This window comes from Oncorhynchus mykiss, chromosome 3, assembly GCF_013265735.2.
Source record: "Oncorhynchus mykiss isolate Arlee chromosome 3, USDA_OmykA_1.1, whole genome shotgun sequence".
NCBI lineage: Eukaryota > Metazoa > Chordata > Actinopteri > Salmoniformes > Salmonidae > Oncorhynchus > Oncorhynchus mykiss.
Window position 1 is genome coordinate 62,936,176 of NC_048567.1, and position 25,508 is coordinate 62,961,683.

Sequence of the window (25,508 nt, forward strand, 5' to 3'; positions counted from 1 at the left end):
TACCAGCCAGGTCGGCTATACTCCTGTTGTAAATATAAACAATGTGCTTAATATTAGGAAAGTTTATAAATAAATATAGTAGGCCTAGCCTATAGAAAGCCGATGGGATCCTCCTCTTTTTAATAGAGGCCATAACATCAGTTTTCTCATACAATTGCATAGCTTATTGAAATGTTGAGCAACATGAGCTCATGGGCTCTCATGAAGTGTTTGATTAGATTTTCAAATACATTTGCATTGATGTCAGCGTGATTAGATGGACAATGGAGTGCTGAGTTCCAGGCAGTTAGCAAGTTTGGTAGGCTACTAATGACCATCAGCAGCATCAGAGCTTGGAGAAGCCTAATTACCGTGACTAAACGATCATGTGGAATTTGACTGCCTTCATGACTTGTGACCGCCGGTGTGGCAGTAATACGGTCCCCGTAACAGCCCTAACTTTGATCTGCTGATGAAAAAACGAACATGTTATGGCTTTTCAACCTTTATAGGTATCTATCTAATAGAACACAAGGGGTTTTCTTTAATGGAAGCTACTCTAATATAAAACAAGTGTGGTGTACTGCAGGGCAGCTCTCTTGACTCTCTTTTTTTCTAATAACCTGCCAATGGCATTAAACAAAGCCTGTGTGTCTATGTATGCTGATTATTACACCCTATACAAGTCAGAAACCACAGCTAGTGAAATTAGTGCAACCCTAAACAAAGAGTTGCAGTCAGTTTTAGAAAGGGTGGCAAGAAATCTCAGGCTAGTCCTGAACATCTCTAAAATGAAGAGCATTGTATTTGGTACAAATCATTCCCTACGTTCTAGACCTCAGCTGAATCTGATAATGGATAAGCAAGTTGAGAAGACTAAATTACTTGGTGTTACCTTGGATTGTAAACTGTCATGGTCAAAACATATTGATTCAATGGTTAAGATGGGGAGAGGTCTGTCTGTGATAAAGAGATGCTCTGCTTTTTTGACACCACACTCCACAAACCAAGTCCTGCAGAATCTAGTTTCATCTTATCCAGTCATATGGTCAAATGCTGCAAAGAAGGACCTAGTTAAGCTGCAGCTGGCCCAGAACAGAGCGGCACATCTTGCTCTTCACTGTAATCAGAGGGCTAATATCAATACTATTCATGACAGTCTCTCTTGGCTAAAAGTAGAGGAGAGACAGACTGCAACACTTCCTGTTTTTATAAGAAACATGAATGTGTTAAAAATGGCAAATTGTTTGCGTTGTCAACTTACACACAGCTCTGACACACACACTTACCCCACCAGACATGCTACCAGGGGTCTTTTCACCGTCCCCAAATCCAGAAGAAATGTAAGAAAATGTACAGTATTATATACAGCCATGATTGCATGGAACTACTTTCCATCTCAGATTGCCCAAGAGAACAGCAAACCTGGTTTAAAATAATTATAATAAAGCAACACTTCACAACACCTTTCTCCTATTTCGCCAAGATATTTTGTGTGTATGCACTGATATTTAGGCGATGTGTGATGTTTTAAACGTATGTAGTTCTGTCCTTGAGCTGGTCTTGTCTATTAATGTTCTGTATTATGTCATGTTTCATGTGGACCCCAGGAAGAGTAGCTGCTGCTTTCGCAACTGCTAATGGGGATCCTAATAAAAAACTAAAATACCAAATACATAGGATATGCGGTATGCTGCCTGAAAAAATAATTGTTTACCACATTCTTGTCAGGATTTGCCTTTTATATCGCCATTGCTTTTGGCGGTAAAGAGCAAGAGACATTCAACTTTGACCCTGTTGTTGTGATCGTTGTCATGGTAACCTGCGTGACAGCAACCTCGTGACAGCACTGCTTTCATTTTTTCACAATCACAGAAGTAAGTCAGCGACTCGCCATACTTGTAAATCATTTGTAAATAGTTACCTTGTAATATGTTAATTTTCCTGTCATGGTGAAAGAAAAAAAGGTTGAGAGGCAGTAACAGTCCAGTAAGTCAGTCATCACCAAAATCAACAACCTGACACTCATTACATACACATTACACATTACCTTTACTAAAACTTCATTAATACCACATTACTGCATTAATACTGCATGTGTCTGCTTGCCTTCAATGTGCTCTCCATATCAGAGGCTCTCCCTGTGGGCTGAGCTGTGTGTGTACTGTATATATAAGTGTGTGTGTTTGTCAGCAAAGACAAAAGGTCCCCTCTGAATCCTCTCTGCCCTTTATCCCCTGCTTCGAACTGGAACAGCAGCAGTCCCACGCGCACGGACACACACACACACACACACACACACACACACACACACACACACACACACACACACACACACACACACACACACACACATTAAATTATATTCTTGCTCCTTAATTAATAAATGATGAGGGTGTAAGTGTTCAGTGGAATAAAGCACAGCTACGGCTGGCTGTCTAGTCTGTAGGGGACATCTTAAACTAACCCATCTCTCTTGCTATTTTTCTCCCTCCCTCTCTGTCACACACACACCCATGAAAATGACTGTCGAAAGCATTCCTCACAGAGCTAAAGGATTGCAGCACATTACCAACATATGGGCTATCTGGAAAGAAAGAACGAGAGAAAAAGAGAGGGAGAAAGAGAGAGTATGTGTGTGTGTGCATGTGTGTGTGTGCGTGTGTGTGTCTGCGTGCGCATGTGTGTGGACATGTTTTACGATACTTGTGAGTACCAAGTCCTAACAAGAATAGTAAACCAACTAAAATGTAAAAAGGTGAGGATATTTTGCCAGTCCACACTTAGACATAGCGATTAGGTTAAGGGTTAGAATTAGGGTTAGGGGTTAAGGTTAGGGTTAGAGTTAGAATTAGGGTTAGGGGTTAATGTTAGAATTAGGGTTAGGGTTAGGGGTTAAGGTTAGGGTTAGAGTTAGAATTAGGGTTGGGGCTAAGGTTAGGGTTAGAGTTAGAATTAGGGTTATCGGTTAATGTTAGGGTTAGAGTTAGAATTAGGGTTAGGGGTTAAGGTTAGGGTTAGAGTTAGAATTAGGGTTAGGGGTTAATGTTAGGGTTAGAGTTAGGGTTAGGGGTTAATGTTAGGGTTAGGGGTCAAGGTTAGGGGTCAAGGTTAGGGGTTAAGGAAAATAGGAAGTTGAATGGGAATCAATTGTTGATCCCAAAAAAACTCCTCACAAGTATAGTAATACATAGCTGTGTGTGTGTGTGTGTGTGTGTGTGTGTGTGTGTGTGTGTGTGTGTGTGTGTGTGTGTGTGTGTGTGTGTGTGTGTGTGTGTGTGTGTGTGTGTGTGTGTGTGTGTGTGTGTGTGTGTGATGGTGTCAGTAGTGGCAGCTGTGTCCTCCTCTCTTGTCAGAAGTAAAAGCTTATATGAAACTTTAATGTCAGTCTGTCTGCCTGAACTCAGATACAAAACAAACACTCCAACCCCCTCTGCTGCTATTAGTGTAGTAGTAATGTAAGGTGGTGGCCTGCGCTGCCCTGTCATCACCAGGGTGTGTTACTAATGGCAGCAGAGATCAAGGCTCAGAACTACCTGTAAATACAGGTGAACACACTTCAAAGCCGTGGTCTGTGGGTGGTGATGTCACCATGAAGCACCTCTGAAACTCAGCGGGGGAAAGGCTGACCTCAAAAACATTCGTACAAACATGCACTGAGTATACCAAAAATTAGGGCACCCCCATTTTTGCCCTCAGAACAGCTTCAATTCGTCGGGGCATGGACTCTACAAGGCGTCAAAAGCATTCCACAGGGATGCTGGCCCATGTTGACTCCAATGCTTCCCACAGTTGTGTCAAGTTGGCTGGATGTCATTTGGATGGTTGACCATTCTTGATACACTCTAGAAACTGTTGAGTGTGGAAAAACCCAGCAGCTTTGCAGTACTTGACACAAACCGGTGCGCCTGGCACCTACTACCAAACCCATTCAAAGGTACTTACATATTTTGTCTTGCTCATTCACCCTCTGAATGGCACACATACACAACCCATGTCTCAATTGTCTCGAGGCTTAAAACTCATTATTTAACCTGTCTCCCCCCTTCATCTACACTGATTGAAGTGATTCAAAAAGTGACATCAATAAAGGACAAATCTTTCACCTGGATTCACCTGGTCAGTCTATAGCTCTATTTGCACTGGACTAGTATTACTATAGAATGTCCATTATGTAATTATTACCCCAGCATGTCCGTTTTACAGTCGATGATTCCGGAAGGGATTAGTTTTACCAAGCTGCCCCTGTAATTATTTGTTTTCCTCATTCAACATGTACCGGTATGACGGCAGCCTGGAGGCTCCTCTAGACGAAGATATTTCACATGTACAGGGATAGCCTAATGTTGGCCTAATGGTCTTCAGTTCAGAGAAAGTCCAAATAATAACCAATAAGAAGCATGAACTGTAACCAATGCAGACATTTAATTAACTGACGTATTTGGTCAGTTCACTGGGACAATATCGTCCACTTCATATTTTAAAAGACAAACATGGTACTATGTACCATGGTACATGGTACTAGGAAAGTTAATATGTGACAAAAAAATATTCATATGTAGGCTACGTGCAACACTTTGTTTTAACAATACATCTGTTCCCATGTTCTTACCCAAACTGGTTGCAGCACCTGATAAACTGTAATATCCCTTAAAATACTGGGATGACGACTCGCACAGGATAAGTATTATCAGAGGACTTGGGAGATTGACGAAAATAGTAGGTTTTTAGGGCTGGAATAAATTCTTCCTGCCAAGTAAAAATGACTGACACCGCAGATTCGGACAGGACTAAATTACGGATGTGATTTATGCTTGTGCACAACATGACCTGAGCTCCCCCACTGAAACGTGTACCGTCCGGTTTATGGTTTAGGTCATGGAAAGAGCAGGTGTCCTTTATGTGTTGTATACTCATTGTATACGCACGTACATACACACACATTGCACACCATAACTACGTCCTGTGGAGTTTGGGTAGTGAATAGATGTGATGTTCGCAAACGATTCGTTCATTTTGATAGACTAATTTTAGTGACTTCAGAGTCATGACTAGTTTTTCTGAGTCACTCGTTAATTTTAGTCGTTCCTTTGACCTGCTGGCCGCAATGAATTCTACAGCAGGATTAATGTGCGCTCCTCCGGTGACTCCAGAGACGTGCTCCGGTCAACAACTGTCTGTCATATAATTATGTGCACAGACAAAGTTGATCACGCTGCAGGCAGTATATAGAAGAAAGAAATATGTGTATAACTGGTAATTGATCGCATGGTGCAATAATGAATGCAAATAATTGATTATTGAATGTTTTGATGGACACAGCTTTGTAGAGCCAAAACATACAGCCAAAACTCTTCTCAACACTCGAACTCGAGAGCGAATCGTCTGGGGTGCACCACTTGGCGAAAGATATTGTGCTAATCACCCCAAGCAATGCATTCCTACAAGAGTCGTTCACAATCTAGTCCGGTTGCGGCCACAACTAGACCTCGTTTTCAATTGTACCAATAAATCATCTTATTTGTATGCCTAGTAATAAACAATTTCACATCGTTTAAAGCACGCATTTACAAATCTCAGTCAAAATGACAGCTCCAATAAACCCTTTATGGGGAACGACATGTGAACGAGAGGCTTGTATAATTATTACTATTTCGAGTTTTCAGTTCATTGTTCGTGGACAGTAGGTCCTGCGTGCTCTTGGCATTACTGACTCAAATGAACGAAATTAGTTGAAAGATCGGATTCAGTAAAAAAGAGCCGAACTTCCCATCAATTAGGTGGGAGAGAGGGGGAGGTTGTGAGTGTTTTCTACTCCGAGTCTCCAGAGTGTCCTGCTCTCACAAAGGAGCTAAAACAAACAGTGACTGGTCAGAGAGAGAGAGAAAGAGAAATACATTGAGAGACAAAGAGTGGGGGAGAGTAAGCGTTCCAGTACTCAACTCATGATGAGTGTTTAGAGTCTACTGCTTCTGCTAGTGGTTCTATCTGGCAGGTCAGCTGACTGCAGCCCACCACACACTCTCTCAGTCCTGGGCTCATGTTCAATAGTCACCCTGCTCCCCTTCAGAGGATTGAGAAGTGTGAGAATAAAAGGCACTCTTAATGACATCATGTGGCCTATTGGCCAAAGACTTGACATGCTACGACATGGAGCTGAAAGCATTAACAAATATGTTATCTGCCTATAAAACATCCATACAGTATAGGCCCTAACATCCAGAAACCTTAGGATACTGTTAATAAACCTAGAGTAGCTTATATTTAAAGGCCCACTGTGCTGGCTGTTATTGTTCAGCCTCCGTTATGAAACATATGCAGCTGTCGGCCGGCTGCATCTCTAGACTACCTGAACACAGCACAGCCATGCCACTGAGGTAACTAAATCATATCTCGCAGCTATACCTCGCTTGTCTGTCTAGCAATAACATGAATAGCACAGGTATCTCTTACTTTCTCTCTCTCTCTATACCCCCTCCCCTCTCTTTCCCTCTCTCTCTCTCTCTCTCTCTCTCCATAGCTCAATTCTGTCTAATTGTGTCTTTCGCTGCAGGAGTTGGGGGTAGAGCACACATAGGAAGTCTTTCAACACATTAGTGTGTGAAATTAGATTTCCCAAACAGATTCTCAGTTGTCCAGCTATGCAACCCCACCACCCCCACACATGTATACAGCAACTCGGTTCTTCAGAATTCTAGCCAAGGAACATTCTGTACAGCAAGTTGGCAGCCAACCAGTCCAAATACCAAGTAGCAGAGCTAAGTACCTTGACGGGGGAGCTCCTTGTGGCCACCGGCAGGTCCCTGATCCCACTGCCCGGGGGAGAGGCGCTGATCCCGGCTGCACAACCCAATGACTCTCCGCCCCCCACCTGGGACTGTCTGGTACTGCCTGCATTCCGTGGCCGCTGTTTGATCCCGTCCAGCAGGCGGACCAGCAAGATATTCGCGGGGAGGTCGTCCACCTCACAGCCGACTAGGATGCGACATTCGGGACATCTCAGTTCGTTTCTGGAGCTGACTATGTTCTCCAAGCAGCGGCGACAGAAGGTGTGTTGGCAAGGCAGGACTTTAGCTGTAGTGTCCAGCCTTTCCAAACACACTGAACACTCCAGCAAATCCAACAGAGACGACTCGTCCATCTCACTCATCGAATATTCCTTACCGATTATTATTGACGTTAACCGAGTGGGTGTTGGTTTCTGATTTCGCGTTTAATGCACCAGAAACTGAAGAATACATATCGGCGTAGGCTGTTTAAAAGCGCAATCTGTTGTGCTATTTCCCCGAACTGAGCCCGTTAAGGCAACCAGGCAACCCCTCTCTCTCTTCTCGCTCTCTCTGCTTGCTCTCCCTCGCGCAGCTGTGCAGATTGCAGTGAGGTCACGCTCTCATCTCTCTCTCTCTCTCTCTCTCTCTCTCTCTCTATCTCTCTCTCTCTCTTTCTTTCTCTTTCCCTCTCTCTCTCTCGCTCTCTCTCTCTCTCGCTCTCTCTCTCTCTCTCACACACACACACACACACAAACACACACACACACACACACACACACACACACACACACACACACACACACACACACACACACACACACACACACACACACACACACACACACACAATGAGAAGGAGATGAGATAATTGGGAATCAAACTGACCGTTAATTCTTTACAATTAGCACCCTGCCAGTTCTTCATTCATACAGCTAGGCTACCTATAGGTGTCAGATGGGTATAGGCTATAGGTGCTCAGTGAGGCCAACCAGAGAGAGGTGATAACCAGTGATTATAAGGCTGTGTGGGAGAGCAGAGCTCTGTGTGTGTGTGTGTGATAATGAAACAGTTGTGTGGGTTTCAGAGTGGAGAATGCATATCATCAGAAATAATGCAACACAGATTATCACCAAAAACCTGTCACCATCTTCTGGGATGCACTCCAGAAATAGTAGTGTTGGAACACAGGTTTATCTTTAGGTGTTATAAATCATGTGTAAAGTCAATAACCAAAGTGAATCAGATATTTGGTGGACTCTGTTAGGAGAGTGGGATGGTAGGTTACTCTACCACAAAATAACCATTGGACGATGATAGATACTCAATAAAAAACACATCAATCAAAGCAGACAGATGTGTGAAGACACTGCCACCCCCCGGACAACTAGAGAAATAATAGTTAGTCTGTCTTTTCTTGTGGACGGTAGGTAGGTAGCCAAGTATTGTTGGTAACAGAGGGTTTCTTCTGCCGCCTGCTGGTGAAATGTTGAACTAATCAATAACCCAGATGTTTGGATGAAGCTACAATAGAATCTCATTTTATCTGTGAGGTTTCAGTTCATTTTGACCTCAATACATATTTTAACTGCTTGAGCTTATATTGTAAGATCTAAGAGGTTGCTTTTGGACTGAACACACACACACACACACACACACATTCCTAGTTGCCATCTAAACCATATTTCTGATTATGAGCAAATCTGGTCTGAAACGACACCTTGGTGCACTCCTGTTGCCCAGAGCCTTATACGGAATAGAGTGCGATTTCAGATGCAGCCTTAGTTCCTGTTGCTGTTAGAGCCTCATGGTTGAGGGAGCAGAAGGTCTGTCAGCTGCACAGAACCGTCTCTCTCTACCTGTCTCTGCCTGTCTCTACCTGCCCTTTTCTCACGTTTAACTCCTGCCCCCGGGGAAAGCTGTGTTCCCCAGATCTGACATCCTGCCTGGCTGATGTTCTCTACCACACACAGAGACGAGCACAGGGCCTAAACCTCCTGATGCACAGGTAGTGTGTGTATGCGTGCGTGTGTGTGTGGAATCATGTAGAGAAAACAGTTACATTTTTACACGTTGACAATTCACGTTGATACATTTATCCAATACAAATGCTATATTTAAAGCTTACTGTACATCAATAATGTTACATTATCATTGTATCTTGATGTATAGCGTTTTAATTGTATGTAACCTATAGGTATAGGCTAGCCTCCTCTCCTCACCCAATGTCCTTTCATTGTGGAAACTAGGTTAGCTGACGATGCAGTCAATATGGTAATGAAATCTGCTCTCCTGTTGAGGGGCATAGTGATTAGAGGACAACATACATGTGTGTGAGTGTGTGTGTCTGTGTTGGTGTGTGTGGACGAGTAGTTAGAGGAGAGGATCAAATATGCCCACCTTTACAGAGTAGACCTATCCATCATGCATAGCATCAGGAGCCAGCAATCCCTCTGACTTTTGATTTTTACATTTTAACATTTTTAAAATTGATTGAATATTCGAAACATACAATATACTTGCAGTGAAGCCGCTCAACAACCACATCATACCAGTCATCCAACAGATTGCCAGCAGCATACCACCCTGCATACCACTACTGGCTTGCTTCTGAAGCTAACTAGGGTTGGTCCTGGTCAGTTCCTGGATGGGAGACCAGATTCTGCTGGAAGTGGTGATGGAGGGCCAGTAGGAGGCACTCTTCCCTCTGGTCTAAAAAAAATATCCCAATTCCCCAGGGCAGTGATTGGGGACACTGCCCTGTGTAGGGTGCTGTCTTTCAGATGGGATGTTAAACGGGTGACCTGTCTCTCTGAGGTCATTAAAGATCCCATGGCACTTATTGTAAGAATAGGGGTGTTTGTCCTGGCTAAGTCACCTAATAATCCCCACTTTGCAATTGGCTCATTCATCCCCCTCCTCTCCCCTGTAACTATTCCCCAGGTTGTTGCTGCAACTTACCTGGTAAAATAATGGATAAATTAAAAAAATCCCATTCAGAGCGACACACAGAAGCATCCAGGGTCAATTCCCTGCTCTACCACCATGCCAAAAAACATGAACCTGATCCCCCCCACAATTCCTCAATAGCTGTCCCTCACTATTACATGAATGTATGTGTTTATTTGAATGAGAGTGTGTGTGTACAAACACCTGCATGGCATTAGTTGTAAAAACACTGCCACTTAGTGTCATTCAAATGTACTTTATATTGTGTTTTATCTTTGACCATCATTCTATCTCCCAAACAGCAGCTCCACTCCCACTTGTCTCCAATTCCACATACCAACCCTCAGCTTCCCTCAGCCCATCCCAATCCCTGTGATTTGCATGTCTTAATACACAGTTTCAACTTTAAATAGAGAGATATCTGTGATATTTGTTTGGTTTCAGTAGCTAGATAACATCTTCCTATTTCTGCTGCCATTATGAAAGAGCTGATATTGGCCTTATCGCTGTTGGCTTTAGAAGACAGCTGACTGGGTTTCTGTTTGCTCTGGCTGTGGTCCTGTGGTAATAGTGATCTGGGGTAAAGTAATATGATAGGTGTTTTCATCCCAGTGATGCTCTGTTGCTCTCCGCTGGTCTGTCTGTCTCTCTCTGTCTGTCTGTTAGGAAGGAAGCAGCTCCTGTAAGGATCAGAGGAGAGGGCCACCGGGCTCAAGGCTGCCAGAGAAAGAGAGAGAGAGAGAGAGTTAGCTCTTCAAACACACCATTCTCTCCTCAGAAGCACCAAGCACCTCTTTAATCTGCTCTTTCCTGCAGAGGAGCTGAGAGGAAGGGGAATAGAGAGACCGGACAAAGAGTTGATAGGAGAGAAACAGACGGATGGACAGTGGTGGAGTCTCTTTGGTCAGTTCTTGTGCCTCAAGTAAAGTTCAGGGTTCGGTTCGGTCCGTCCTAAACTGGTGCTGATGGGTAAACAAAGCAAAAAATAAATATCACATTAAGGAACATTTGAAATCTGATCCTTAGATAAATTAACCACAATCTGAATCCTTCATGTCTTTTAAAGCACAAAGTATGACACGTAATGCTTCCTTTTTATGGATGGATCTACAACACTGATACCGGATAAAAACACAACCCCCTCCTCTCCCTCTCTCTATCTCTATCTCGCTATTTCTTTATCTCTCTCTCTCAGTTGGATGAACGGCACACTGATGAAAGGATAGATTCAGATAAATATGGTTAGATTAATGAAATTGTTCTGTCTCACCACATCAGTAGCCTAACTGTACTGTAGCTTCTGCTATCCTACACGAATTCAATAGGCTACCCTAAGAGGAGCGTTAATGTTTGGGGTTCACCTCTAGATGTCGTTGTAGAGTAATGGAGCCACATAGGCTACAGTTCGTTTACCTGCATCAGGTTGACCTCATCTTCTGGGGCGGGGAAAACTTATATTTTTCTCTGTGAAGAGGAGCTACTCTGGATCACCGGGCATGCACACGGCGGACTGAAGACAGAGAGATTAACGGAGGATCTGTTACAGAGGTTTTGATATCGGTGATGCTTGTCAGACTCACCAATACAGTCTAATCATTAGGCTACAGCAGTCCGTGCAGACAGACCACAGCATTGCTCCGACCATCACTCTGTCGTGGAGATACAGAGTAAGACCTGTCCCGTCGAAAACCCCGCTCTACACGCAGGTAAGGCGCTCTGGAATGTAAAGCGGGATTGCTGCAAGATTTGGGGAAATTCCTGGAGCATTTATGCTACAGACACATGTAGCCTACTTAACAGTAATTTTATCTTTCGAAAAGAACTGCATGCATTACGATGTTTGTCAGAAATGTAGCAAAAAAATTGTCAGATACGTTTGGTAAATGGATAACATCGAAATGTTCTCCAGTTTTAAATAGGCATGTTTTTCTGCTTTAAATATTTGATAATCAAGTAATTGCTTCAAACCGGAGGTTGGTTGTTTTTTCACATGGCAGTTCATAGTAGCCTGGACCATGTCGTAATAGAGCTCAGTGTGAGAGTGGGTGTATAGGTCGTTAAGTGGTGGGTTATATAGTAATACCGTTTAGGACACCAGGTCTATTACTGAATCCATTAGACCTGTAGCCTACCATCTTCGAGGTAATTGTTACATTAAGGGAGCATGGGATCATAGTTCATCTCTCATCTTCCTGAGAGAGACAACGGGTTCTGAGACAGCGGCGGGTCCTGGTCCCAGTGTGTGGTTTGTGTAGTTTACTCTCCTCTCAGTCCCTCTCCTCATAATTGTTTTGACGGCGCCGCCTGGCTGTCGCCCTCCCCGGGCCCTGGGGGAAGTCCAGGGCGCAGACAGGCAGCCTAGGCCGGCCTCGACATGCTGAGTCCTGCCGCTTTCTGACGTCTGGAGCTTTGAACAACTGCTGCAGCGCTCACGGTGGAAATCAATCCCTTTTTCTCTCTGTGTCTCTGCTCCTCTGTCCCTCTCTGCCCCCAGCACACCGCCGCAGACTTTCATGTTTGAGTTAGAAAGGAAAAAGACAAGAAGAAACGGGAGAAAGAAGATGTAAATTATCTTCAAAAGCGAGTGTGGCGCCGCGGGATTAAGTGGATGAAAGGATATAGCCTACTGATGCAGTAGCCTAATATCAAAACACACACAGCATTGGTCATATTAAGAACATAGGCCTATGATTATTATTTTTTTTAAATATAAAAATCATGCATAATAAACTTTTTTTTGCAGAATGTCAGTGATACTGCTAAAACCCTAGCTAGGCTACTAGGCTAACAATTTAGTAGCCTAGTAAAGGATTTAGCTGGATCACTGACATTCTGCTACAATTTTTTTAATTATGCATGATTTTTATATAACCTTTTTTTTAATCATTATGCTCTTTTGAAGGTCTAGGACTATATATAACAGGCCTAATATATTCAGTTTACAAATGAATGTAGATTTCTGTAGAACAAACACATGCAATCAGCTGATGTAAATATCCCTTCTCCAGATACATGGCAGAAATGTATAATATTATGCCAGATAATATTTAAACAATATGTAGCCTAATATATATTGAAATGTAACAAGTTTTTAAGCAGTTTCTGTGACTGCGCTCATCTCAGTTCCCATTGTAGACTATCATCACAGGAGGAGAGAGTTCCTGAATATTTTGACCTCAGATCAAACAGGATGTTGAACTCCTTATCAGTAGATGTGTAGATAGATAATGATATGAGCTGGCCTGTAACTCATGTTGTTCTAACAACACTATAATCTGAGCCACTCTAACGACCATATATTCACATGATGTGTAAATGAAGGAGTGTATGTTCTATGCATCAATTAACTTACAGTAGTAATTATGTTATAAACGAATGTGTTTGAGGAGAGAAGACGGAATAGTGGCAGAGAGGTCACTGCTCGCTCTCTCTCTCTCTTCTTCTGTATGGCTGGCTGTTTAAGGCTACAGAGACGTTGTCAGTCCATCAGACCAAATCCCAAGGTCCCATAACCCACTGCTCTGAGTCCTCTTACACACTAGAGGCCAGTCTCAATCAGACCCCTGTACTAGGGAAGCCTGGTTCTTAACAAGGCTACAGATGCCGTAATGATTCTAGACTAAACACAAATAGGCTGACAGGCAGAGAGTCAGTCGTTCTGCTGTCATGCTAAATAATAAGGAATAGAGAAAAGCAGACAGAAACCATTTTGCCCACCTACTAATGTGTTAGAGACACAAAGAGACACAGTAAATTACCCTGCCCACATACAGTATTAACACTCAGTAGACAAAGAGAGAGACGAATGAGATATGGAGGGAGACGTTCTGCCCCAGTGGAGGTAAAGAAGGAGAGAGGGATCAGGGAGAGGAGACGATGAAAGACAGATCACCGTCAGATAGAAATCAAAGGGGCTACTGAGTGCAACTGCTGTAGTGTGTGTGTGGGTGTGTGTGTGCGTGCGTGCGTGTGTGGTGTCTCCTTTTCATGTGCGTTAAGAATTTGTTTTTCCTGCTCTCTGAGAGGGGAGCTGACAATCAGTCTGTAATTAAAGCAATCAGAAGATGAAGAGACTACACCAGACACACATGCACGCTCACAGTTGTATCAGTACAACCCTGTGATAATATGAACCTGTTTAAGTCTGGGAGTTTAGTTTTCAGAAAACATGGAAACAATCAGATTTTAGCTTTATCTCCATGAATCATCTGAAGCTATATATTTATTTAACCTTTATTTAACTAGGCAAGTCAGTTAAGAACAAATTCATATTTACAATGACGGCCTACCCGGGCCAAACCCTAACCCAGACGACACTGGGAAAATTGGGCACCGCCCTATGGGACAGCCGGGAATCAAACCAGGGTCTGTAGAGACGCCTCTAGCACTGAGATGCAGTGCCTTAGACCGCTGCACCACACAAGAGCCCAAAAGAGGGTAGGTAGTATTTCACTAGATGAATCTATCTCTATCCCTTCCATCCCTTTCTCTCTCCCAACGGCTGGTGAGTGTGTGAGTGCATTTCAATGTATGTTTGATACCTGTGTGGTTTGTTTTCAATAGAACTTTTCAGCCAACAAACTGGAAGCAGCAGGATGTTGTGTGTCTGTGTGCGTGTATGTATGTTTTTTTTTGTGTTTGTGTTTATTTGTGTGTGTTTGCACACATGCACGTGTATGTGAGAAAGGATTTAGTTGGGTTCTTGAGTGCATCTCTTTCCTGATTGATGAGAGTGAGAAGCCATTTCCTAATCTGACAGAGTCATTATCGACTCACAGTAAATATCATTACGGGGTTAAACATTCATTTCCGTCACATCCTTTAGGTGACAGATCCCATCTGTTACCACTGAGTTCCTGATCAGGGAACTGGGGTGAGGGTTAGAGAGAGATAGGGTTAATATAGAGGAAGGGAGTTTGGGATATCATAAGGGTCCTGCGTTATGGTTATGGTGAGGGTTGGGGATTGGGGAACAGAGGTGCAAACCTTTTTTAAACTAACCTTGGGCACTATTCAATTAAATCTGTTTACCAGGTTTACAGAACCAACTTCAAAACATATTTTGCTACAAGAGTGAACGTTAGGAATCACGTAGAAAGTTAAACTAGACTGGATATCTAGGATCATTCTGAACATTATTCACTTTAGGGGAAGAATGGGGTATCTGTTTCATCCTGTGGTATTGGTAGAATATTTCCCAGTGTTCCCTATAGCAGTTTCCCAAACTCGGTCCTGAATCAGCTGTGTAATGCTAAGGCAAAAAACAAAACCATGCCTTATAGAGTTCATAGCTGTCACCCTGTTCTGACAAAGACACAGAGAGCTCCACACATAGACAATATATCAGGTTCTATGTCTATTGCTCCACATCTGTCAATCATTGTCAGAGAGAGAGAGGGAAGGAGAGATAGAGAGAGAAAGAGTGATAGCGAGAGGGAGTGAGAGAGACAGAGAGAGACAGAGGGATAAAACCCCATCCTAACACTACTAGGACAATGCTTTTTACCTTGCTCTCCGCTACATCTAAATAAGGCTGTTGTTTTGGCGCCTACCTACCACTAGTGTGTGTGTGTGTGTGTGTGTGTGTGCGTGTGCGTGTGCGTGTGTGTAGATGATTGCCCCTGCTGCGTCTCTAGGGGGACTTTCCAATAGATTAGTCTGTCTGAATACCAACACTGACAACCCTGACAGGGTCACTAATGACTTAATAACAGTTAATAGTTAGAGATAATTGTAACTGTTAGATGAGATGAAGTTTACGCTGGCTACTATTCACTCTGATTTACTGCTGTAATGGAAGACTATTGTTGCAAATAACTAACGCAGTATAAAATGCTCAAAGTGTTTTACATTGTTCATTGGAGGGTGAGATACATCCCGAATTAAACTGTGTGCCAGGATGTTACTAGAATGCTAAATCACCTTCAATCAACATGGTACTGATACATGCAGCTGCTCAACCTGCTCCATACTGCTAATTAGTGATGGTTATTGAGAGAGCGACAGATAGAGAGAGAGAGAGAGAGAGAGAGAGAGAGGTAAGAGGTAGGAGGAGGGAGGGATGTTAGAGGGAGAAGAGAGAGAGAGAGAGAGAGAGGAACAGGTTTAGTGAACAGAACCAGAAAACACTGACATTTTTCGAGGGACAGAATCAGAACCGGGAACGAAAGTGATCTATAGTGTTCCGGAAGAGATCTGTTATTTTGTGCGTGTGTAGGCTACCTGTCCCTCCCCTTCCAAAGCATAGCCTACTACTGACGTTAGTAGTCTAGTAGACTATGATTGAGAAAAATAACAATGGAAAACCACGCCTCCAGCATGAGGTGTTGAAAGCAATTTAGGAGCTTTTATAAAAAAAGAAAATAATAATATAAATAAAAAATATAAACTCAACATGTAAAGTGTTTCATGAGCTGAAATAAAATGTCCCAGAAATGTTCCATTCGCATAAAAAGCTTATTTCTGCACAAATGTATTTACATCCCTGTTGGTGAGCATTTAGTGTCCTTTGCAGTGGCGGTTCTAGCTTGGGCGAACCCCACCTTCAGCGTGGCATGCAAATGAGCAATAGAAAACCAATCGCACAAATGTCACCATATATATGAGGTTGATCGATTAAGCGGCATGGCTACCTGTCATGCGAATGCAGCAAGGAGCCAAGGTAAGGTGCTAGCTAGCATTAAACTTATCTTTATAAAAAAACATTCAATCTTAACATAATCACTAGTTAACTACACATGGTTGATTATATTACTAGTTTATCTAGCTTGTCCTGCGTTGCATATAATCAATGCGGTGCCTGTTAATTTATCATCGAATCACAGCCTACTTCGCCAAACAGGGGATGATTTAACAAGCGCATGCACCAATGTGTACCTAACCATAAACATCAATGCCTTTCTTAAAATCAATACACAAGTATGTTTTTTTGAACCTACATATTTTGTTAATATTGCCTGCTAACATGAATTTCTTTTAACTAGAGAAATTGTGTCACATCTCTTACGTTCTGTGCAACAGAGTCAGGGTATATGCAGCAGTTTGGGCCGCCTGGCTCGTTGCGAACTGTGTGAAAACCATTTCTTTCTAACAAGGACCGTAATTAATTTGCCAGAATTGTACATAATTATGACATTACATTGAAGGTTGTGCAATGTAACAGCAATATTTAGACTAATGGATGCCACCCATTAGATAAAAGACGGAACGGTTGTGTATTTTACTGAAAGAATAAACGTTTTGTTTTCGAAATGATAGTATCCGGATTTGACCATATTAATGACCTAAGGCTCGTATTTCTGTGTGTTTATTATATTATAATTAAGTCTATGATTTGATATTTGATAGAGCAGTCTGACTGAGCGGTGGTAGGCAGCAGCAGGCACGTAAGCATTCATTCAAACAGCACTTTTGAAGACTCATGTTAAAAGGAACCACCAGCTTTCATATGTTCTCATGTTCTGAGCAAGGAACTAAAACGTTAGCTTTTTTACATGGCACATATTGCACTTTTACTTTCTTCTCCAACACTGTGTTTTTGCATTATTTAAACCAAATTGTTTATTATTTGAGACTAAATTGATTTTATTGATGTATTATAATACAGTTTATTTTGATTTCTTAAGCACGATTTTCAAAACAGGGCCCGTGTTTTCAAAACACTACTATCTAACCTCCAAACGAGCTTCAATGCCATACAACACTCCTTCCGTGGCCTCCAACTGCTCTTAAATGCTAGTAAAACCAAATGCATGCTTTTCAACCGTTTGCTGCCTGCACCCGCACGCCCAACTAGCATCACCACCCTGGTTGGTTCCGACCTAGAATATGTGGACATCTATAAGTACCTAGGTGTCTGGCTAGACTGTAAACACTCCTTCCAGACTCATATCAAACATCTCCAATCTAAAATCAAAGTCGGCTTTCTATTCCGCAACAAAGCCTCCTTCACTCACGCCGCCAAACTTACCCTAGTAAAACTGACTATCCTACCGATCCTCGACTTCGGCGATGTCATCTACAAAATAGCTTCCAATACTCTACTCAGCAAACTGGATGCAGTTTATCACAGTGCCATCCGTTTTGTTACTAAAACACCTTATACCACCCACCACTGCGACCTGTATGCTCTAGTTGGCTGGCCCTTGCTACATATTCGTCGCCAGACCCACTGGCTCCAGGTCATCTACAAGTCCATGCTAGGTAAAGCTCCACCTTATTTCAGTTCACTGGTCACGATGGCAACACCCACCCGTAGCACGCCATCCAGCAGGTGTATCTCACTGATCATCCCTAAAGCCAACACCTCATTTGGCCGCCTTTCGTTCCAGTTCTCTGCTGCCTGTGACTGGAACGAATTGCAAAAATCGCTGAAGTTGGAGACTTTTATCTCCCTCACCAACTTCAAACATCTGCTATCTGAGCAGCTAACCGATTGTACATAGTCTATCGGTAAATAGCCCACCCAATTTTACCTACCTCATCCCCATACTGTTTATATTTATCTACTTTTCTGCTCTTTTGCACACCAATATACCTGTACATCATTTATCACTCCAGTGTTAATCTGCAAAATTGTAATTATTCGCCTACCTCCTCATGCCTTTTGCACACAATGTATATAGACACTCTTTTTTTCTACTGTGTTATTGACTTGTTAATTGTTTACTCCATGTGTAACTCTTTGTTGTCTGTTCACACTGCTATGCTTTATTTTGGCCAGGTCGCAGTTGCAAATGAGAACTTGTTATCAACTAGCCTACCTGGTTAAATAAAGGTGAAATAAAAAATAAAACTACACACAATTAGCACAACCACACACCCAATTAGCAAAACACTACAGATCCTTTGCAAAATTAAACACTCTTGTAAAAACTATACACTTCTTTTTAAAAACCACACTTTGTTACCATGTGAAACACACGTTTCACATTACTATACTCTGTTTGCACGAGTTACACTCTGCTGTGATAAACCTAAAACACTTTTAGCACTTCTACTTCCCTATGATTAGAGTAGGCTACTATCAACAAAGTACAAATATAATGTAAATTCACCAAACACTACACAAGACCAATGTTGCAGACTGAAGAAACTAATTTATTTCTCAACACGCCCAAAATGTTGACATGGAGATTCATAATACTGTAACCAAACGTCACTTTACGTATTGTAAGTTCAAAAATAATAATAAATAAATAACTAGACATTGTCTCTTCGCCTAGCTGGATCTGGCCAGAGAATTTAATCAACATCGCAGGCAATGTTGTCATTAGCAAGACACCTTGGAAAGAAACGTCTTGAATGACGAATCCATCCTTGCATTGCTGCTACCTCCATCTGGTCACAGGCCTCCATGGCTTGGATGAGGGGTACCTCAGCCTGGAGACGGAGATCATATACCTTCCACCGCCATGCCGAGAAAAACTCTTCTATAGGGTTGAGGAATGGAGAGTGTGGTGGAAGATATAGGACGGTGAAATGTGGATGTTGCTGAAACCAGTTCTGAACCAGAGCAGAGTGGTGGAAAGACACATTGTCCCAGACAACAATGTATTGCATATGATCGATTTGATTTTCTGCTGTTATGTTGTGCAATTGGTCCAAGAATGTAAGTATGAGTGCTGTGTTGTAAGGGCCCATATGGGCATGGCGGTGGAGGACCCCATTCTGTGTAATGGCTGCACAGAGTGTTATATTACCCCCACGTTGCCCTGGGACATTGACTATAGCCCTGTGGCTAATGATGTTTCTTCCCCTCCTTCGTGTTCTCGTCAGGTTGAACCCAGCCTCATCCACGTAAATGAACTCATGCTGGATCTCCTCTCCATCCATTCGTAAAACTCTCTGAAAAACAGTGTCAGGCAAAATTGTGTAGTTCAGTGTAGATCTAGTATACATATTACAGTACAGTAAAAGATTATGAGACAGTATGCAAGATCACGCTGCTAAAGTGAATACATACCTCTGCATAATCATGCCGCAGTCGTTTCACCCTTTCGGAATTGCGCTCGAAAGGCACTCGATAAATTTGCTTCATTTGAATATGTTTTTTTTTCAGATGCGTGGCAGTGTTGATGTTGAGACCTGATGGATATCGTTGAAAATGGCGTGTTTATTGACAACGTTAGCTTGGAGCTGCTTGAGTGTTATAGCATTGTTGGCCAAAACCATGTTTACTATCTCTCTCTCTTGCTGTTCTGTGAACATAGGAGTCCTTCCCCCTTGTCGTCCCTGACCCTCATCCTATGTAGAAAAAAATCAGTATACAATAGTACAGTAATTTCACAGGAAAAGGTAACAGAAGTGCTGATAGTGCATAGAATACAGTACTGTAAGCTGTTACTGAAACCGTGCAGATGTTTTTGATATGATGATATTTTTACAATACCTATTTTCCAGTCGAAATGTTCTCATCACACTTGCCACTCTATATCGGCTTAGATTTGGCTGTACTCGCAGTCCAGCCTCCCTCAGCGTCAGGCCGTGGTTGACAATGTGGTCAACCAGTGTTGCGCGGATCTCATTTGTTATATTCGGTCCTCTTTGAGCACCTTCTTGTCTTCCTCTTCCTCCCCTTCCTCCTCCTCCTCGTTGTTCTCCTCGTCGTCCTCCTCGTTCTCCTCGTCGTCCTCCTCCTCCTCCTCGTCTTACTCTTTCTGACTCTTTCCATTGTGCTTGAAGACCGATGAACTCACCTGCTGCTTTTTATAGTGCTTATACACCTGATTGGTGTCTACAATTACAGTTTTCCCCAATTGCTAAAACACAATTTCGCAAACTAGGCTGGTTTTATCAAAATACATAACACAATTCACAAAACCACACCCCCAAACTGCAAAATACCTCATATATCCTACAAAATGAAGCACTGCAACCAAAACTACATATAGCATTATCAAAATCAGACGTTTGCATGAAATGACTCACACTTCATTCATATTACCAGATTTATGTCTAACCAACTACACACACTTCATTCATATGACCAGATTTATGTCTAACCAACTACACACACTTCATTCATATTACCAGATTTATGTCTAACCAACTACACACACTTCATTCATATTACCAGATTTATGTCTAACCAACTACACACACTTCATTCATATTACCAGATTTATGTCTAACCAACTACACACACTTCATTCATATTACCAGATTTATGTCTAACCAACTACACACACTTCATTCATATTACCAGATGTTTGTCTAACCAACTACACACACTTCATTCATATTACCAGATGTTTGTCTAACCAACTACACACACTTCATTCATATTACCAGATGTTTGTCTAACCAACTACACACACTTCATTCATATTACCAGATTTATGTCTAACCAACTACACACACTTCATTCATATGACCAGATTTATGTCTAACCAACTACACACACTTCATTCATATTACCAGATTTATGTCTAACCAACTACACACACTTCATTCATATTACCAGATTTATGTCTAACCAACTACACACACTTCATTCATATTACCAGATTTATGTCTAACCAACTACACACACTTCATTCATATTACCAGATTTATGTCTAACCAACTACACACACTTCATTCATATTACCAGATGTTTGTCTAACCAACTACACACACTTCATTCATATTACCAGATGTTTGTCTAACCAACTACACACACTTCATTCATATTACCAGATGTTTGTCTAACCAACTACACACACTTCATTCATATTACCAGATTTATGTCTAACCAACTACACACACTTCATTCCTATTACCAGATGTTTGTCTAACCAACTACACACTGTTGGGCATAATGAAAAGCACTCTCATCTTTAGTATGCTTTGACATAATACGAAAATAGTTCAAAATGTAGAAAATCTTCAGATGCACAGAAGTATTTGCAGATACACACACATGCTGTTGAAACACTTTATTATTATTATTTTTTTCACCAAACAAGTCAGTGCAACATATGCACAGCAGATATATTTACAGTGGACTGAACAAAAATATGCTCACAAAAAAACAGTAAACTGAAAAAGAAAATTGCAGAAAAAATATATAGAAAAAAAGAGGCAAGAAAAATAATTAGGCAGCATCTTGCCGCACAGCTGGGTCTGGCCACAACGCCTCGTCCACATCACAGCTGGGTCTGGCCACAACGCCTCGTCCACATCACAGCTGGGTCTGGCCACAACGCCTCGTCCACATCACAGCTGGGTCTGGCCACAACGCCTCGTCCACATCACAGCTGGGTCTGGCCACAACGCCTCGTCCACATCACAGCTGGGTCTGGCCACAACGCCTCGTCCACATCACAGCTGGGTCTGGCCACAACGCCTCGTCCACATCACAGCTGGGTCTGGCCACAACGCCTCATCCACATCACAGCTGGGTCTGGCCACAACGCCTCGTCCACATCACAGCTGGGTCTGGCCACAACGCCTCGTCCACATCACAGCTGGGTCTGGCCACAACGCCTCGTCCACATCACAGGCAATATCTTCCCTTGCCAGACATCGAGGGAAGAAGCGCCTTGAGTGCCTTATCCATCCCTGAATCGCACCCACATCAATCTCATCACATGCCTCTTCCATAGCCTGCACAAGAGGCCTGCGCACAAAGGGCTGCTGGTCGTATACCTTCCACCGCCATGCCGAAAATAACTCTTCTATGGGGTTCAGAAATGGTGAGTATGGTGGGAGGTATTGCACGAGAAATGGTGGGTGGTCAGAAAACCAGTTTTTGACTGGCGCTGCACGATGAAAGCTCACGTTGTCCCATACTACAACGTACCGGGTTCTTTGATGATCTGCATCATTCATACGCTCTGGTGGTATGAGAATGTTGTGGAGTCTGTCCAGAAATGTGAGAATATGGGCTGTGTTGTATGGTCCAAGGTTGGCATTCCGGTGGAGGACACCATGCGTATTGGAGATGGCAGCGCACATTGTGATGTTCTCACCACGTTGGCCAGGAACATCTATAATGGCTCTGTGGCCAATGACGTTTCTCCCCCTTCTTCTGGTCTTTGCTAGGTTGAACCCAGCCTCATCTATAAAGATGAACTCATGTGGGATTGCATGAGCATCCATTTCCAGTACTCCCTGAAAACAAAGAACAAAAGCAGTCTATATGGTGTTATCCAGTACACTGGGAAACAATGTTGTGTAGTGTACTGCAGTCAATATGGTGTTATCCAGTACACTTGGAAACAATGTTGTGTAGTGTACTGCAGTCAATATGGTGTTATCCAGTACACTGGGAAACAATGTTGCAGTCAATATGTTGTTATCCAGTACACTGGGAAACAATGTTGTGTAGTGTACTGCAGTCAATATGGTGTTATCCAGTACACTTGGAAACAATGTTGTGTGTAGTGTACTGCAGTCAATATGGTGTTATCCAGTACACTTGGAAACAATGTTGTGTAGTGTACTGCAGTCAATATGGTGTTATCCAGTACACTGGGAAACAATGTTGCAGTCAATATGTTGTTATCCAGTACACTGGGAAACAATGTTGTGTAGTGTACTGCAGTCAATATGGTGTTATCCAGTACACTTGGAAACAATGTTGTGTAGTGTACTGCAGTCAATATGGTGTTATCCAGTACACTGGGAAACAATGTTGCGTGTAGTGTACTGCAGTCAATATGGTGTTATCCAGTACACTGGGAAACAATGTTGCAGTCAATATGTTGTTATCCAGTACACCGGGAAACAATGTTGTAGTGTACTGCAGTCAATATGGTGTTATCCAGTACACTGGGAAACAATGTTGTGTAGTGTACTGCAGTCAATATGGTGTTATCCAGTACACTGGGAAACAATGTTGCAGTCAATATGGTGTTATCCAGTACACTGGGAAACAATGTTGTGTAGTGTACTGCAGTCAATATGGTGTTATCCAGTACACTGGGAAACAATGTTGTGTAGTGTACTGCAGTCAATATTGTACTTACATCCACATATGTTCGTCTGACCTCTTTGTTTCTTTGAGAGTTTGTCTCAAACGGCACCTTATAAAGTTGTTTCATTCTGATTTGGTTTTGCTTGAGAATGCGAGCCAATGTGGACAGACTGACTCGTTGAATGTTGTTGAATATGGTGTTGTCTTGGATGATGTGGCTTTGAATTTCTCGTAATCTGATTTCATTATTTTCCAAAACCAAGTTTACAATGTTAGCTTCCTGTACCCCGGTGAACATTTGGCCCCTTCCTCTACCATGGTTGCGTCTCTCAGTCCTTTAGAAAAACAAAAAAACTTAAATATAGGGCTTGGACAATGCAACCTAAAGATATTTCCCCCACAGTAGAGTAAATTCTACAGGAAATTTGTGCAGTTAGTGTATGACTTCAGCCATTCATGAAGTAAACAGGTGTCACCCAACTGATACACTATGACATGGGGTGTACTACATAGTGTGAATGAAATGTTGGTTACATACCTGTACTCCAGTCTAAATGTCCGGATGACACAGGCGACAGTAAAACGGCTCAAGTTGGGCTGCACTCTCTGTCCAGCCTCTCACATTGTCAGCCCATGGTTGATGACATGATCAACTAAGGTTGCTCTGATTTCATTTGAAAGATGTTGTCTTCTTTGGCCATGAACTTCTCTACCAGCTCTACCCATACCTCTCACTCTTCCTCCCCCTCTCATTCTCACCCTCCCTCTTCCTATTCCTCTCTCTGCAACGGCTTCCATTGTTGTTGTAAAACAAAAGGTGCTCACCTGTGGTCTTTTCACAGTGCTTACTTCCTGATTGAAGTGGCAACATTTAACCATTGAGGTGTTTGGCCAGGTGGCACATGTATTGGCCAATTAGCTCATGTAGTGTCATTTTGAATGGCAGTGTTTTGAAATGGCAAACATGTGACTTTATGTCAGATTGTTGTGTCTTATGCAGAGAACCGTGTGCAGTGCATTTAACAAGTGCCATTTTGAATTGCAAAATGTGTGTAAAGCAGAAAATGTGTTTAGACTTTTGGAGACTTGAGAAGAGGTTTTGCTTTCTGTGTGTCAGTTTAAATAATTGTGCTGTGCATGTCATTTTAGTGTGTTAGCAATTGGAAAAAACTGTAAGCAAACGAGTGTTTGCACACCTGATGACTGTGTTGAACCAACTGGTTGGACGGTGTGGTAATTTGACAGTCAGTGCTTTGGTATTGCAAGGACGTGACTTCATGATAGATTTTTTGTGTGTAATGTATGTTAAGTGTGTTTAGTGTTTTGCAAATCACTGTGTGTAGAGTTTTGCAACAAGTGTGAGGTTGACAATGTGCTTATAGTTGTGCAAATATGGGCTGATGTTTTGCTTCTTGAGTGTAAGGTTTTGCTAATAGTGTACTACTGTTAATTTTAGTGTGTAAGCAATCCACAAAAACTGTAAGTTAAAATAATAGTGTTCATTCAGTATTGTTGTAATTGTCATTATTATGAATATATATATATATATATAAAATCGGCCGATTAATCGGTATCAGCTTTTTCTGGTCCTCCAATAATCGGTATCGGTATCAGCGTTGAAAACTCATAATCGGTTGACCTCTAATATATATATATGTATTTTTTTGCGGGCACCCCGAGCCACCCCCGGCAAGATGCCGCCCTGGGCGGCTGCCCATGTTGCCAATTACCTAAATCCGCCACTGGTCCTTTTCCAAGATAATCCATCCACCTGACAGGTGTGGCATATCAAGAAGCTGATTGAACAGCATGATCATAACATGATCATAATGTCCCCCCTGTGCTGGGGACAATAAAAGGCCACTCTAAAATGTGCAGTTTTATCATGTGGCACAATGCCACAGAATACTCAA

At 42.4% G+C, this 25,508-nt stretch overlaps 2 protein-coding genes across 3 annotated transcripts in view; one reads left to right on the forward strand and one right to left on the reverse strand.

Moving 5' to 3' along the window:
* The window catches only part of LOC110504409 (E3 ubiquitin-protein ligase SH3RF3-like), a 73,771-nt gene extending 66,428 nt beyond the window's left edge, over nucleotides 1-7,343 (reverse strand). The window contains exon 1 of the mRNA XM_036974886.1: nucleotides 6,746-7,343. Coding sequence (XP_036830781.1) covers nucleotides 6,746-7,129 — 384 coding nt within the window. The 5' untranslated portion in view covers nucleotides 7,130-7,343. The remainder of the gene's footprint in view (nucleotides 1-6,745) is intronic.
* A 3,799-nt stretch (nucleotides 7,344-11,142) lies between these two features.
* LOC110520359 (tumor necrosis factor receptor superfamily member EDAR) overlaps nucleotides 11,143-25,508 on the forward strand; it is a 60,602-nt gene continuing 46,236 nt past the window's right edge. For both annotated transcript variants that reach the window (XM_036974891.1, XM_036974892.1), the window contains exon 1: nucleotides 11,143-11,401. The gene's annotated coding sequence lies outside the window, so the exon portion shown is untranslated. The remainder of the gene's footprint in view (nucleotides 11,402-25,508) is intronic.